The sequence below is a fragment of the Erinaceus europaeus genome, chromosome 16 (assembly GCF_950295315.1).
Source record: "Erinaceus europaeus chromosome 16, mEriEur2.1, whole genome shotgun sequence".
NCBI classification, from domain to species: domain Eukaryota; kingdom Metazoa; phylum Chordata; class Mammalia; order Eulipotyphla; family Erinaceidae; genus Erinaceus; species Erinaceus europaeus.
Genome location: NC_080177.1, coordinates 44889824 through 44905831, shown reverse-complemented (window position 1 = coordinate 44905831; position 16008 = coordinate 44889824). Strand labels below are relative to the sequence as shown.

Sequence of the window (16008 nt, the reverse complement as noted above, 5' to 3'; positions counted from 1 at the left end):
TGAATATTCTGTCCAAGTCCTCCCCCCATTTTTGGATGGGGTTATTTGTTGTCTTGTTGTTGAGTCTGGCAAGCTCTTTATATATGTTGGTTATTAAACTCTTATCTGATGTATGGCATGTAAAGATCTTCTCCCATTCTGTGAGGGGTCTCTTGGTTTGGGTAGTGGTTTCTTTTGCTGTGAAGAAGCTTTTTAATTTGATGTAGTCCCAGAAGTTTATACTTGCCTTAGTCTTCCTTGTAATTGGATTCGTTTCATTGAAAATGTCTTTAAAATTTATGCAGAAAAAAGTTCTTCCAATAATTTCCTCTAAGTATCTGATAGTTTGTGGTCTAACATCCAAGTCCTTGATCCACTTGGAATTTACTTTTGTATTTGGTGAAATACAGTGATTCAGTTTCATTCTTCTGCATGTTTCAACCCATTGTTTCCAACACCATTTGTTGAAGAGACTCTGCTTTCCCCATGTAATAGTCTGGGCCCCTTTGTCAAAGATTAGATGTCCATACGTGTGGGGCCTCATTTCTGGGCTCTCAATTCTATTCCACTGGTCAGTGTGTCTGTTCATATTCCAGTACCAAGCAGTTTTGATGACAATGGCCCTATAATACAGTTTGAGATCTGGGAGTGTGATGCCTCCAGTTCTGTTCTTTTTTCTCAAGATTGTTTTGGCAATTCTAGGTCTTTTCTGGTTCCAGATAAACATTTGTAGCATTTTTTCTATTCTCCTAAAAAATGTGCTTGGGATCTTGATGGGGATAGCATTAAATTTGTAGATGGCTCTGGGTAATATATTCATTTTGATGTTAATTCTTCCAACCCATGAACATGGAATATCTTTCCACTTCTTTGTATCTTTTTCAATTTCTTTGAGTAGTGACTCATAATTTTCAGTATACAAGTCTTTCACTTCTTTGGTTAGGTTTACTCCTAGATATTTTATTGTTTTTGTTGCTATAGAAAAAGGAACTGATTTCTGGATTACAATTTCTTCTAACTTAGTGATTGCATAGAGGAATGCCACTGACTTTTGAATGTTAATTTTATAGCCTGACACCTTACTGTATTGCCTGATGATTTCCAAAAGCTTCTTGCTGGATTCCTTAGGTTTTTCCATGTATACTATCATGTCATCTGCAAATAAGGAGAGTTTGACTTCTTCTCTTCCAATCTGTATGCCTTTAATTCCTTGCTCCTGCCTGATTGCTATGGCAAGAACTTCTAACACTATGTTGAATAGTAATGGTGATAGTGGGCAGCCCTGTCTAGTACCTGATCTGAGGGGAAATGCTTCCAGTTTTTCACCATTGAGTATGATGTTGGCTGTAGGTTTGCTATATATAGACTCCACTCTCTTGAGGAATTTTCCATCTATTCCCATTTTTTGTAGTGTTTTGATCATAAAGGGATGTTGTATTTTGTCAAAGGCTTTCTCTGCATCTACTGATATGACCATGTGGTTTTTGGTCTTGCTTTTGTTGATGTGGTGGATCACATTGATTGATTTACGTATATTAAACCAACCTTTCATGCCTGGGATAAACCCGACTTGGTGATGATGAACAATCTTTTTGATATACTGCTGTATCCGGTTGGCTAGAATTTTGTTCAATATTTTCACATCTATGTTCATCAGAGATATTGGTCTGTAGTTTTCTTTTTTGGTTGTGTCCCTGTCTGCTTTTGGTATCAGGGTGATGTTGGCTTCATAGAAGCCGGCAGGGAGTATTCCAGTGTCTTCAATCTTCTGGAAGACTTTGAAAAGTAGAGGTATTAGTTCTTCTTTGAAAGTTTTGTAGAATTCATTTGTAAAACCATCTGGTCCAGGACTTTTATTTTTGGGAAGATTTTTGATAACTGTTTCAATTTCATTAGCTGTGATGGGCCTGTTCATGTTATCCACTTCCTCTTTACTTAGTTTTGGAAGTTGGTAGGTATCTAGGAAATCATTCATTTCTTCCAGGTTCTCTAGCTTGGTGGCATATAGTTGTTCATAGAAGCCTCGCATAATATGTTGAATTTCTGCAGTGTCTGTTGTGATATCTCCTCTTTCATTTACTATCCGATTTATTTGGGTCTTCTCCCTTTTTTGTTTTGTGAGTCTGGCTAAAGGTTTGTCGATTTTGTTTACTCTTTCGAAGAACCAACATTTACTTTCATTGATCTTTTGTATGGTTTTCCTATTCTCAATGTTATTTATTTCTGCCCTAACTTTAGTGATTTCTGTCCTTCTGGTTGCTTTAGGATTCCTTTGTTGTTCTTCTTCTAGGTCTTTAAGATGTGCAATCAGGCTGTTTATTTGTGCCTTTTCTTGTTTCCTAATGTGTACTTGTATAGCTATGAACTTCCCTCTTAGGACTGTTTTAGCTGTGTCCCAAATATTTTGATAGCTTGTGTCTTCATTTTCATTGAACTCTCGAAACATTTTGATTTCTTCCTTGATTTCCTCTTTGACCCAGAAGTTGTTAAGAAGTGTACTGTTGAGCTTCCACATTTTGGGACTGTTACTAATCTTTTGTTGATTGTTAAGTTTTTTGTTGATTGTTAAGTTTTTTGTTGATTGTTAAGTCTAGTCTGAATGACAGTCTAGCAGGATATAGTATTCTTGGCTGAAAGCCTTTCTCATTGAGCACTCGATAGATATCTTGCCATTCTCTTCTGGCCTGTAGTGTTTGTATGGAGAAGTCTGCTGCTAATCTTATGGGTTTTCCTTTGTAGGTGACTCTTTGTTTTTCTCTTGCAGCCTTAAGGATCCTTTCTTTATCCTTATTCCTTTCCATTCTAAGTATGACATGTCTTGGTGTCTTTAGGTCTGGGTTAATTCTGTTTGGGACCCTCTTGGCTTCTTGAATCTTTATGTCTTTGGTTTTGTCTAGACTAGAGAAATTTTCAGCTATTATGGCCTGGAGAATGCTTTCTTCCTCTCCTTCTCTTTCTTCCTCTGGTAAGCCAATAATGCGTATATTGTTTCTTTTGAAGTCATCCCATAGGACTCTGTTGTTGTTTTCAGCATCTCTTAATCTCTTTTTGAGATGTCTTACTTCTTTTTTAGTTGTCTCTAATTCATCCTCAATCTTGCTAATTCTGTCTTCAGCCTCATAGATTCTATTCTCTCTGCCCTCTACCGCTTTCTGGAGTTCATCTATTTTGTTGCCCTGCTCTGATACTGTTTTAGCTTGTTCAGCTAGTTGCCTTCTTAGCTCAGCAATTTCAGCTTTCAGCTCTCTAATAACCATGAGATTATTAGAATTTTCTTCCATATTCTCATTTGTTGTTCCTGCATTTCTGATTACAATTTTTTCAAATTCTTTACTCACTCCTGTTATTATTTCCTCAGCTAATGTTTGGATGTTGAACTCGTTGTTTTGTGCTTCACCCTCTGGAGGACTTTTAGCTGTACTCTTGTCCTGGTTCGAGTCTCCAATATTTTTTCTTGTTGTTTTAACCATTTTATATATTATGTTATCAGTTCCCTTTATCAGATCTCAAATTATTGATCACTATTGCCTGGATTGACTTGTGTCTAAGTAATTTAATTAAAGGTTTTACCGTGGTGGAAGTTAACAGTTTTTTCAATCCCTGAGTTGGAGCTCAGTGGTGTAAAAGCCTCTTTTTTTTTTTTTTTCTTCCCTGTAGGCTATGGGAGCTTGAGGGCTTTTAACTATCAATAGGCTTCTTAGCTTAATCACTGACTCCTGACCAAGAGATAAAGCAGGGTGTGGCAGAGATAATCCAGTGGTTATGCAAAGAGACTTTCACAGCCCCTCAGCTATGCCACCAAGATTTAGGTCTTCTCCTGAGTTTCCCAGTTAGATCTCTGTAACCTGGTGTCCCTCCCTGTTGCTGCTCCAGATTCTGAGGGTAGTAGGAATGGAGACTCAGAGTTGCACCTGGTGAGTCTCTGGGGAGTCCTTTCCTCCCTTCAGCTGTCCCCTTGTTGGTGGAGCAGACTGGAGGTGGTGTCTCCACTGATAAACTGTTGAACTGTTAGCAGCCACTTAATCTCTCCTTAGGCCCCTCTCTCCTCTCTCTCACCAGCCATGCGTGTTTGTACTCACGGGTGATTTACTGGGTTCCTGTGGTCATTCTAGTCCTGTCTTGTTTCGGTCCGGGTGGTCTCCTTTGGTATTCCTAGTTGATCCAGGAGAGGAGAGGAGAGGAGAGAAAGCGATCTGCTGCTTGTAGCTCTGCCTCCGGAAGTCGAATCCGCAAGCTTTGAGTTCAATTTCATCACTACCACTTACTGCCTGTGCAATTTTGGGCAAGTTTCTTAACCTCTGTGTGCTTCTTCAGTTTTCAGGAGGGCAAGTGAATCTATTTAGGAGTACTGTATTAATATTTTGGAAGCATTTAACATCGTGCCTGTTACAAATTAAATGCCAAGTGTCTACTAAGTAAATAAATATTACAATTACTATTCCAACTACCTGGGTGTTCAAAAGGAGGACAAGAATAGAGGAAAGAAATAGCCAGTGCATCACTGTGAGCTTTAAAAACAAACCCAAGAGGCCTTGTGTTTAAGTGCACACATTACCATGCATAAAAACCTGGGCTCCATCTCCTGTTCCCCACCAGTAGGGTGGAAGCTTCATGAGTGGTAAAGCAGTGCTTCAGGTGTCTCTCTTTCTCTCTCCTTCTCTATTTTCCCCTCTGTTCTCAATTTCTATCTGTCCTAAAAAAGGAGAGAGAGAGAGAGAAAAGGAAAAATAGCCCCTAGGAGCAGTGGGCTCAGCATGCAGGCACTCAATCCCAGCGATATAACACTGGTGGCAATGAAAACAAACAAATAAAAAACCCCAAGACACCTATCACTAGAAGATAAGAAACTGTACCCATGTGTCAACAACTGTCCAGGCATTATTTTCTCTCAATAAAATATATTTTAAAAAAGAATAAACCTAGAAGAGTCTCTATAAAGACTATAACTCTCAGTGTAGTAGCTGTGATGAAGCAATTAATTTTTGTTCAATTTAGGAGCCAGGACTCTCATGGACCAGAAGATAGATCACACAGAAGAGCACACACCTGACCAGGTGCAAGGATCCCAGTTCTAGCCCATTCCCTACAACCACCACATAGAGACACCATATATAGCACTATGAGAAACTCCTGAAACAGTGGGGCAGTGCTGTGATTGCTCTTCTCTTTCTGTTTCTTTCCCCTTTCCCTTTTTGTCATTATCTGAAATTTGAAAATAAAATGAAAAAAAAAATTCTGCAAGGTGTAGCAGAATTGTACAGGTGGCAATGCTACAGCACAGATAAAAAAAGACTCTTCAGTGGCTCTTCCCACTGTGGACACTGTTCCTTTGATGGTCACAGCTGGCAGGGGCTGCTTACCGCCCATATCATGTCAAGTCCACTAGCCAACAACCCCACTGAGAACAGATAGAGGGGAGAGGGTCAGAGGTTGCCCAGCCTCAAGACAGCTGCTACAGAAGGAAGCTTCCTCCCCCTCAGGCAAACAAAGGGAGCTCCAATCCCACCCTGTACGCAGAGCATCTCCACATCAGGTTCGCTACTGTGGCCAGCTCTTGGATTGTCCTACAGCTGGACCAGGGAGCCCCATACACAGGGTGTTACTTTCAGGAATGTTTTCTTTAGAGGGACACCTGCTTTGCTGGGTTGTGGAGCAGATGGCCTGAGCCTTTTGGATCCCAGGCTTTCAGCCTGAGGCTGGGCCAACATCTGCAGCCTGCAGGCCTGGAGCACCCCTGTTCACAATAGCCCAGCTGCAGCCCCTACCAGCCATCTGCTCCAGCCCAGACCTTTGCACCCGGCAGAATGCATGGCTAATTAAAACAATTATGAGGGCACACTTGGAACTATTTTTTCTAGCAGAGTTTGCTGAGCTGATCTCAGCAGCCTTAAGCAGATTTCTTTTTTCTTGAAAGCAGAAAAGCCTTGTAAGCCCAGAAAGAAGATGAAGAAAATTTACTAGAATAACAATGCTCTCCTAACAAACTAAGCTGTAAACCCCATTTTTACAAGAGCCAAACACAAGCTATCTTAGAAAAAAGGAGAAGCCAATTTTAGAGAATGCTCAGATTGAAACTTTAGAACTTGTGAAAACTCAGGATCAATGACATAGTTAACAGTCCTGGATACTTATAAAGGCTGTGCTGTGAGCTGGGTACTGGGAGCTAAGTGAAGCTAGCAGGGCTATTTTTGTAGGTGCACATTTCCTGGGACTTGAGTTCACTTCTTGCTACCATGCTTTTGAAGGCAAGAGCACAATGGAGGACCTGACAGTCCAGCTCTCAATTTTTCTACTATGAAGCCAGAGACAAATTGCTCAGTTGCTGAGCTGTCATGACCAGAATGCAAATTAGTTCTTTTATCTTTAAAAGCAATTAAAAAACTACAAGAAGTGCTGGGAGAATGAGAATTGATGTGTGATTTTTAAATGCACATACATTTAAATGAGTTCTGCTACACTGCCAAAAAATAATTCAGTTCTGTCAGCATGGAGAAAATGCTGAATTTCAAAGTATTCAAGCTTTAAACCTCTTTTCCTACCAAGTTTTAGGACTGGTTTTAGTTCACTGGATTATAAAATCCTTAAAAGAAAGGGATTTTTAAAAAGTGCATCTGCTCATGGCACTTTAATTATCAGAACTTCTCTTGGGGTGTATTAAGTAGTGCTTTTCTATTTGGTAAATACTTAGTTGTAAAGTTGGAAAATATTGCTATTACCATTAAAAAAACAACTTGTTAATTTCTGATTTGCTATCTTTTTAAAATTATTTTTCCATTTCAATGTGGAGGGATGTAGAAAGAAAGGAAGAAAGAAAGAAATGGAGGAGAGATGGGTCCATACTTCCAGAGGGATAAAGAATAGGAAAGCTTTCAAGGGAGGGCATGGAATACAGAGTTCTGGTGGTGGGAATTGTGTGGAATTGTACCCTTGTTATCCTATGATCTTGTTAATATTTCCATTTCATAAATAAAATGAAAAAAAAAAGGAAATGGAGGAGAGAGAGTGAGTTCTGACTTATGGTACAGGGGCCTGAACTTGGGACCTCAGAGCCTCAGGCAAGAAAGTCTTTTGCATAAACATTATGCAAAAATGTCTCCTTTGCCCTGGCTATCTGTTCGTATTTTCTAGCTGAAAAATAAACACTAGAAATTGTTGACCTGGAAGGAGCTAGTGGTGGGGGTTGAACTCCAAGGGAATGCCCTCTGGGATCAAGTCAGGAAGACTTGTCTGAACAATAAAGCCTGAAGGATTCAAGTCTACATTAGAAGAAGAGCTATCTTAACTAGAAGGGGCTTCTTCATACCACTTTCAGTGACAGGGGAGAGTCAAATGATCCAATAAGACTTACGAAATATAAGTGGGAACTCTAGAATTCCATTAATAAGAAATCTATCTTAACGATGGCATATCAACTGACAGACATAAATGGCATCTTTCTTAAAGACAGAAACAAGTAAAAAAAAGAAAAGTAACAAGAGTATGTGAAAACAGGTGCATTTCTATTACAAAAGCTTTTTTTTTTTTGGCTCCAGGGTTATCGCTGGGGCTTGGTGCCTGCACTTATGAATCCACGGCTCCTGGAGGCTATTTCTTTCCCTTCTGTTGCCCTTGTGGTTTATCATTGTTGTTGTTATTGCTGTTGTTGTTGTTGGATAGGACAGAGAGAAATCGAGAGAGGAGAGGAAGACAAAGGGCGGGAGAGAAAGATAGACACCTGCAAACCTGCTTCACCTCTTGTGAAGTGACCCCTCTGCAGTTGGGGAGCCAGGGGCTCGAACCGGGATCCTTATGCCAGTCCCTGCACTTCGTGCCATGTGCACTTAACCTGCTACGCTACCGCCTGGCCCCCTACAAAAGCTTTTATCAGAACTTACCTCAGTTATTAGGACGTTTGCTCCAGAGTTAAGCATATTCTCTATACAATGTCAATGAATAATTCATGAAATTTAACTGCAATGTTATGCAGATATAAAAATGAACATAAGGGGACGGAAGTTAGTTTCACACTTCTGAAGTTTGATTTTAAAGCAGGGTTGTAGAATCAGCTTTTAAGTCTTTTTTAAAAACTTTTTTAAACCACCATCACACTTATCCTTCTACCCTCACAATCCCAGCATAAAGACTTGGTTTGCTTTTTCATTCATTGGCTAAAACAGCAACCAGCTTTGACTTTTCTCTCAGGTTCTCATTTTAAACTGCATGGTTTTGGCTTACACTATTGTCTACAATTGAAGAAATACTTATCTAAAGCCTCTTGCTATTGATAAGAATCTTACTAGAGCAGATTTACTAGAGCCAACTGTAGAGGAAAGTAGTCAACAAGCTGTCCACTGTTTTCAATGAGGGCAGAAAGCAAGGTGGCTTTGCCTCATTGTAGTAACTGCTGAACCTTTCCTACCAGAGCTCAGTTAGTACAGAATATAATAGTTATTTGATTCCACTTAGAAGAAACATCATCATAAAATTCAAGGCCAGTTTAATAGCTATTGCACATGTGTATATAAAAGCAGTGGGGAGTACTCTTCGGAACCATAAAACTCAGTTCTGTTTTTTCAATGAAGTAAAACAAAAGCAAGGATAGCCAAACCCTTCTCATTAATCACACCTTTGCCTAGAACCAAGAATGTACTCTTTGTTAGTGTGGATTAATTCAGAATTGAATGTCCAATTGAATTGCTTTGAGTGGAAATGATCCCATAAAAAAAGAAAAATCATCCCTTTCCTTTCAATACCACCTGAGAGGATAGGTCAGATTCCCGAGAGAGCTATTTGCCAGATAAACACACTAAACTGGAAGGTAGGAACACAGTTCTGCTTGACAGTGGAACTTACCTGTCACTTAGCACATTCTGCTTCAGGGACTTCAAATGAATTCTGAAAACATCTTAGGAGTGAAAATTTAGTAAGATTACAGTGGTATTTCCCTGATGGAATAGCTTTATGGTCTTGCAAACTAAACTTGGTATGGGAGGAGGGAAGGCAGGGCATAGCAGGGCTAGATATTTTCTGTTCTAGCAGGAAAAAAATCAAACTGTCTGCATAAAATTGGGGGGAATGGTAGGATGAAAAGAACAAAAATATTTACAGTCTATGTTTGGGTTTTACTATAGTTGAATTGAAAAAAAAATGCAATTAACAAACATCTCACAGCAAGGTCTAGTTCATATACCATTCAGGAAGTAAAGTTAAGATGCTAGAACATTTGCTACCCTGGAATAACATGTACCCTCATCTAAGACATACAACCACAATAGTGTGCCTTGAAGGGTCATGAAAGCAGTTCCAAGTCACTGTGCCCAATGATATTTGAAGCTTCACATAGGACTTTCATTAAAAGTAAAGAGTTTATAGTTGTTGAAATCAATATGTGTAATAGCATGACTCACAGGCTTGTGTTTCTATATATTTTTGGATAGGAGGGAAAGAGAAGATCCAGGAGTAGACTGCAGAGAAGCCTGAAGACTGAGAATAATCTCTAATTTTGGTTATACATATGGAAGAACTTCTAGTGCACCCCCAAACCCTCTTGCAAGTAAGAATTTGCTAAGAATGTGTGACTAATCCAGGAGGCTAGGAGTAAGTTTTCTTTTTTCATTTCATTTTCCTCTTCTCTATTTTCTTTGATAGGAGACAGAAAAATTGAGAGGGGAGGGGAATCTAGAGAAGGAGAAAGAGAGACATTTGCAGACCTGCTTCACTGCTCATGAAGTGTCCTTCCTGCAGGTGCAAAGCAGGTGCTCAACCCACCCCACTAAGGAAAGAGAGAGGCAGGCTGGAAGTATGGATCGACCTATCAATGTGTTCACTGGGGAAGCAATTACAGAAGCCAGACCTTCCACCTTCTGCAACCCACAATGACCTTGGGTCCATACTCCCAGAGGGATAGAATGGGAAAGCTATCAGGGGAGGGGATGGGATACGGAGTTCTGATGGCGGGAATTGTGTGGAGTTGTACCTCCCTTAGCCTATAGTTTTGTCAATGTTTCCGTTTTATAAATTGAAAAAAAAAAAAAAGAACAGGGGCTCAAACTTGGGTCCTATGCATGGTAATTGTGCGCTCAACTGGGTGCGCCACTGCCCAGCCCCTGAAATGAATTTTCAATATGCAGCAAGATCCTCTCTATCAAACAACCTGAGTGGGAAGGGAGGACAGTATTAAGATTGTTGCCTTAACCTTTCAGATGACTATCTGCTCATAGGATAAAGTCCTAGGAAGAAAAAAGCCACTTTGAGAATGTGTATAGGTGCTTGTGATACTTAACTCTATTCCATTCCATGACACCACCCCTCTTCAACTTTTCATATTTATGAAATAATTGATCCCTCTTAGCACTAAAATTAACTTTCTGTTGGTAAGCAACAGCTGGACTTCTCCATGTAACCTTTGACAACAGTCTTAAGTCCTTTTATCTTCATCAAAGTCTAGAGTAACTAGAGGAAAAGTTAGACATGTCTGAGTGCAGGAGAAACTGGTCCAAGGGCAACTGAGGCATCACACCTTGACTTGAGCCAAACTACAGGAGTAAAAGGAAACTCATAATCAAAACCAAGAAGGCTCCCATCTGACTACTCCCTATCAAATATCCACTCCTGGGAAACCCAGCCCTACTCCCTCTTTCAATACAGCTCATTGGCATGGAGATGAAATATGAGACACTGATAAACATGCCCAAGGAATAAATTCTTAACCCCAGGGTAAGGGACAAAGGGGCCTCAAGCAACCAAAAAGGAAAAACAAGAGAAACTAACAGTACAATAAAAACCTACTGACATAGTCTGAATAAATTCTACAGATCATTGAGAATATTTTCTCTCCAATAATCCCCATTTGGTGACCAATGTAAAGAAGGAAAATTACCTACACTCCAAGGAAACCTAGATAGTAGAAGAGATAAAGAGTTTCTCAAGTAAGTCCATGTTGTCCTGAACATGAACCTGTGTTGGTCCTAATTTCCTGACACTACAACGAAAGCCAGCCAGGAAACAGGAATGCTATCTCACATGACAGTGTATAGCAAGACTGACACCCTGAGGAAACTATACTGCCAGACCTTATATATCAGTGAGGGCAGCAAGTATGACCCACAACCACAGTTAGGGCACAAAGCTGAGACTGGCCCTTCATATACTGCCAACAGAAACATCAAAACCATCACATGTGAAATTATCACTTTTTTAAAGAGATGAATTGATCTGTAAACTGACAGGCTCAATTTGATCAAGAAAGCATTTCATTTTTAGGCAAGAAAGCAACTAACATGAGCTTTGGTTTGAGTCCAAATTCAGCAATCAAAAATATATGTTATCTGGTACTTTTGCAGGTTGTCTGATGTGGGCTAAAATGGACTCTCAAATTAAGCCAGGAAGAATCCAGAGGATAGCAAACACTGAGAAAAATGCATATTTTCTGTTTGGTTGATGGTGGGTAGTTGAACACTAAGGCTTTTATAGTAAGTGTCAAAAGGTCACATTCAAGAAGTTTCTGGAGGAAACAGAGAAGCTGAATATATTGGAAATGAAGTGACTCTCCTAACCCTATTTACTAAGATTCAAGCAGTAAGATTTTGTCCAGACTTAGGTCTCAATTCTCACCACATTTATAAATAAAATCAAAGGCTCACTTTTTAAATCAAGTCAGAATATATACTGAAACAAAGACATAAGAAATATGTTGCTAACAACAAAGTCAGCTCTGCCCAAGAATCTTCCAGGTAGCCCAGATAGCAACTATAGAGAAAACCATATTTAAAACAGCCATCTATCTTCTTAGCACCAAACAATGCGCTTGATACTGAAAATAGTTGGGGAGAGGAGGTATCAGGCTTAAAAATGTTCTCCAAATAATGAACTCTCTTCCAAAAAGCTTACCCTGTAAAGTATGGATACATACGTTAGTCATTTTCTCTTACAGATCCGTCTTAAATGCTTACTATACTACTCAGGATTATAAAACAGACTTTCTATTATAAAATAATATGCTTTTGACAGGCAAGATAGATAGTATGACTATTACAATAACTGAAGTATATAAATTACTTGAAACTGCTTATGCAAAACCTTTTCATGCATGTTTGAGTCTGTGTGTGGTGAAAGAGCCCTAAGTACCTCAGAGGGACCCAAGAACAGTTCTGAAACTGATTGTAAAATGGGAGACAGTCTCAGCTCAGAATGTCTGTGCTATGATATCTGGGCAATAGTTTCCTTTTTCTGAAATTTTATTTTTATTTAATTTACTTATTTATTTGGAAAGAGACAGAGTGAAACTGAGAGGGAAGTAGGAGGAGATATAGAGGGAGAGAAAAAGAGGGACAGCTCCACCAACTGTGAAGTTTCCCGCCTACAGGTGGAGAACAGGGGCTTGAACCCTGGTCCTTGTGTACTGTGACATTATGCTACACCAGGTGTGCTACCACCTGGCCCCAGCAGTTTTCTTTATATGACCTTTCCTATGTTCAACTATCATTTCTGACCCACACTATTCCTACACCATTTATTTACGCATTTATTTACCTAATGCATAAATAATTTATTTAATGCAGTCATCATTGGGGTTTTACCACTTTGTGCTGACTTTCTTCAGGTAGGAAGAGAGAAAGGAAAAAAAAAAGACTACAGCAAGAAAGCTTCATCCAGTATAATAGAGGCCTGGCTCCAACCTGGGTGGCACATATGATAAAGCAAGCCCTTACACAGGTGAGATAATTCACTGGCCCATATATCATTAAACATTTTTCTCTCTTCACTTCTCTACCTGCTTTTTCTTCCTCTCTCTCTATTTCTGTCTTTTTCTTCCTCTCTCTCTATTTCTGTCTCTATATTTCTGTCAGGGGTCCTTCATTTTTGGTCTGAGGACATATATGCCTTACTTTAAAAATGGTGCAAAGCTGTGCTCAGCAGACTTGTTACGTGTTTTTGAAATCAGAGTACTCATGGTCAGTTTCTTATCTGCACAATATGTGGGCCTTTCCAACTATTTTTGGGTTTGTGCATATAATGGGAAGTTGAAGGTGTTAAGTATTTGATAGCTCCAGACATTACTGGAATAAAATTTATATAGACTTTAGTAAGCTTAACACACATATCAAATAGCAATGAGCAGAGTCACATGTACTCCCAGTCCCCCTGCATACACAAGCACAGCCCTGATTAGCCTACAATGCAGTCTACATTTTTTATGCAGACTGCTTTTAGAAAGTAGAGGCACACTGTCTCTTGCAGTTCATATTAATATCTGAATTATTTGCATTCTCAAACTAAGCTTACATTTGCAATAAATATTTATAGCTTAGTCAACTTGGCATTTTCAATCATGATCTATAAATGGGATACTGGTAAATGAGACAAAATGTAAGAATAAAGAAAACGTTATGCTTTCCCTTTATGGCTAGATTACGGCCATGTGTAAAATGAAAAGAAGGGAGATAAGGGAGGCAGACAAGTCTCGAGTTGTGTCTCGTTGTGATGGAACCAGAAGGAAGAAAGGTGACAGCTGCTGAGCATTGCTGTAAGAAGCAAGTTTTAAACCACCTTTATCCCACTGTAGAATCAGATGCTGAATCTTAAAAATATTTAAAGATATTGCTTTCACTGACATGGATGCTATTTTATGTTCTTTTCTCTCCTCCCTCTTTGGGTGTGGAGATAACTGGCAGGTACCTATTTGTCTGAGGGGAAAGACAAGTACTGTGGAAAAGAGAGATATTCCCAATGCTCTCAATAAGAACTGGGCATTGTAGGCCTCAGATAATATGAAAATAACTTAATAATGTATTGAAACTCAAGCTTACATAAACATAAAGTATGCACAAACATGACAGCTTTCCAAAATGCTGGAACAAAAAGGAAGAATGTGAAAACAACAGAAAAATCAATGATGTGATAAGATTAACAAGTAATTTATTAATTGAGAAAAATCATAAAGACCCCATGACAGGGAAAGCACTGTGTTTCAGAGGTATGTGTCTATTTAGCTTAGTCTTACCTCGTCATGGTCACTGGCTTGGATATGTGAAGGCTGTGCTTCTTCATCTAGTGGCTCAATCACTGTTACCTCAGCAAACTCTTCCACAGACTCCTGAAACTCAGGTAAGGACCTTCGTCCATAGCGCTTCCCATCTCTAACATATTTGGGTTGAGCTTCCAGAGAGCAGTCTGGACAAGAAGATAAAAATTGAGGCCATATTACATGACAATCACAGTCCTTTTCTCAGAGACCAAAGCATTACTTTTTCATCTATGGAGTTCATTTATTTTACCTTTGTTACCAATGCTGGGAGTTGAACCCAGGATTTCTCACATATAAGGTACATGTTCCACTACTGAGCCACTTCCCTGGCCCCCTTAGTTTTCTTTTTTTTTTAATTTTAAATATTGTTATTTTATTTATTTTTATTTAAATTTTTTTTTATTTATAAAAAGGAAATATTGGCAAAACCACCAGACCTCCATATCCCATCCCCTCCCCTGATAGCTTTCCTATTCTTTATCCCTCTGGGAGTATGGACCCAAGATCATTGTGGGATGCAGAAAGTTGATGGTCTGGCTTCTGTAATTGCTTCCCTGCTGAACATGGGCATTGACAGGTGGATCCATACTCCCAGCCTGTCTCTCTCTCTCTCTCTCTCTCTCCCTAGGGAAGGGGTCTGGGGAAGCGGAGCTTCAAGGCACAAGGTGGGACTATCTGTCCAGGGAAGTCTGGTCGGCATCCTACTAGCATCTAGAACCTGGTGGCTGAAAAGAGAGTTAACTTAAAAAGCCAAACAAATTGTTAAATAATCATGGACCTAAAGGCTGGAGTAGTGCAGATGAAATGTTGGGGGAGGGGTCCTCCATTTTGTAGATAGCTAGTAGGCATATTTTAGTTATATTTCAAAGGGCCTGTAGCTATACTAGTGTTTGTTTGTTTGTTGCCTGAGCCTGAAATCTGATATGCATGTGGATCCAAGTTATTATCTGGGGAGATGAGGTCATGGCTGGGAAAAGGACCAGAAAGCTGGATCAGGGAAGACAGTAGCTCCCTAATATGGGAAAGGGGTATAAATATTGTTGACTGTAAACCCCACTGATTTGATGTGATCAGTTTTCTTTTTATTATAAGACCTTCTGATTATAAGTCATACATGTGAATGAAGGCTTATCCTGCTTCTGAAGGGTGAATATTATTGCAGGTCTGGAGCATCTCTTGAGATAAATGAGATATGGAACAGAGAATGGCAACTTAGTATCCACATACTGTTTAATTTCTAAGACCAGAAAGGATAGTATTGTCCTTCCTTCTTTCCTTCCTTTCTGAAGCACTGGGAAGTGAATCCAGAACCTTATGTAAACATGATACCACTTAACTGCTTCTTTGATCCAATATTTACCCCATATTTTGAGGAAATATCAAAGCACTACTCCATCTGTGGATTTCCCTTGGTGTTGTTCTTGATGCTACTATACTGTGATGGAGACTGAGCCCAGGACATGATGTCTATCTAGCAAGTCAAGTTCTTTACCCATGAGTCACATTCTTGGCCCCTTTAATTTTCTTTTTTGAAGTCTCATATTAGATTTATTTACATTCCTAACTGTTCTGGAGAGGTTCATTGTTTCCCTAATACTTAATCAAGTCAGTAGGGGACTGAGTAAAGGTTTCTCTGTTGTCTGTTACCATCTAAACACAGGTTTAGGTAAGATCAGTCACCTTACTATGATTTGTGCATTTCATAATAATGGTGCAAATTCATACAGCTTACCAGAGTAGGGTTAAAAATTCCACTAGGGGGAGTCAGGCTGTAGCGCAGCGGGTTAAGCGCAGGTTGCGCAAAGCACAAGGACCAGCATAAGGATCCCGGTTCGAACCCCGGCTCCCCAACTGCAGGGGAGTCGCTTCACAGGCGGTGAAGCAGGTCTGCAGGTGTCTATCTTTCTCTCCTCCTCTCTGTCTTCCCCTCCTCTCTCCATTTCTCTCTGTCCTATCCAACAACGACAACAACAATAATAACTACAACAATAAAACAACAAGGGCAACAAAAGGGAATAAATAAA

At 39.6% G+C, this 16008-nt stretch overlaps 1 protein-coding gene across 13 annotated transcripts in view; it reads right to left on the bottom strand.

Moving 5' to 3' along the window:
* NIN (ninein) overlaps positions 1–16008 on the bottom strand; it is a 155051-nt gene that overhangs the window by 92661 nt on the left and 46382 nt on the right. For all 13 annotated transcript variants that reach the window (XM_060174987.1, XM_060174993.1, XM_060174988.1 and 10 more), the window contains one exon: positions 13961–14130. In XM_060174987.1, the coding sequence (XP_060030970.1) occupies positions 13961–14130 (170 nt within the window). The remainder of the gene's footprint in view (positions 1–13960; positions 14131–16008) is intronic.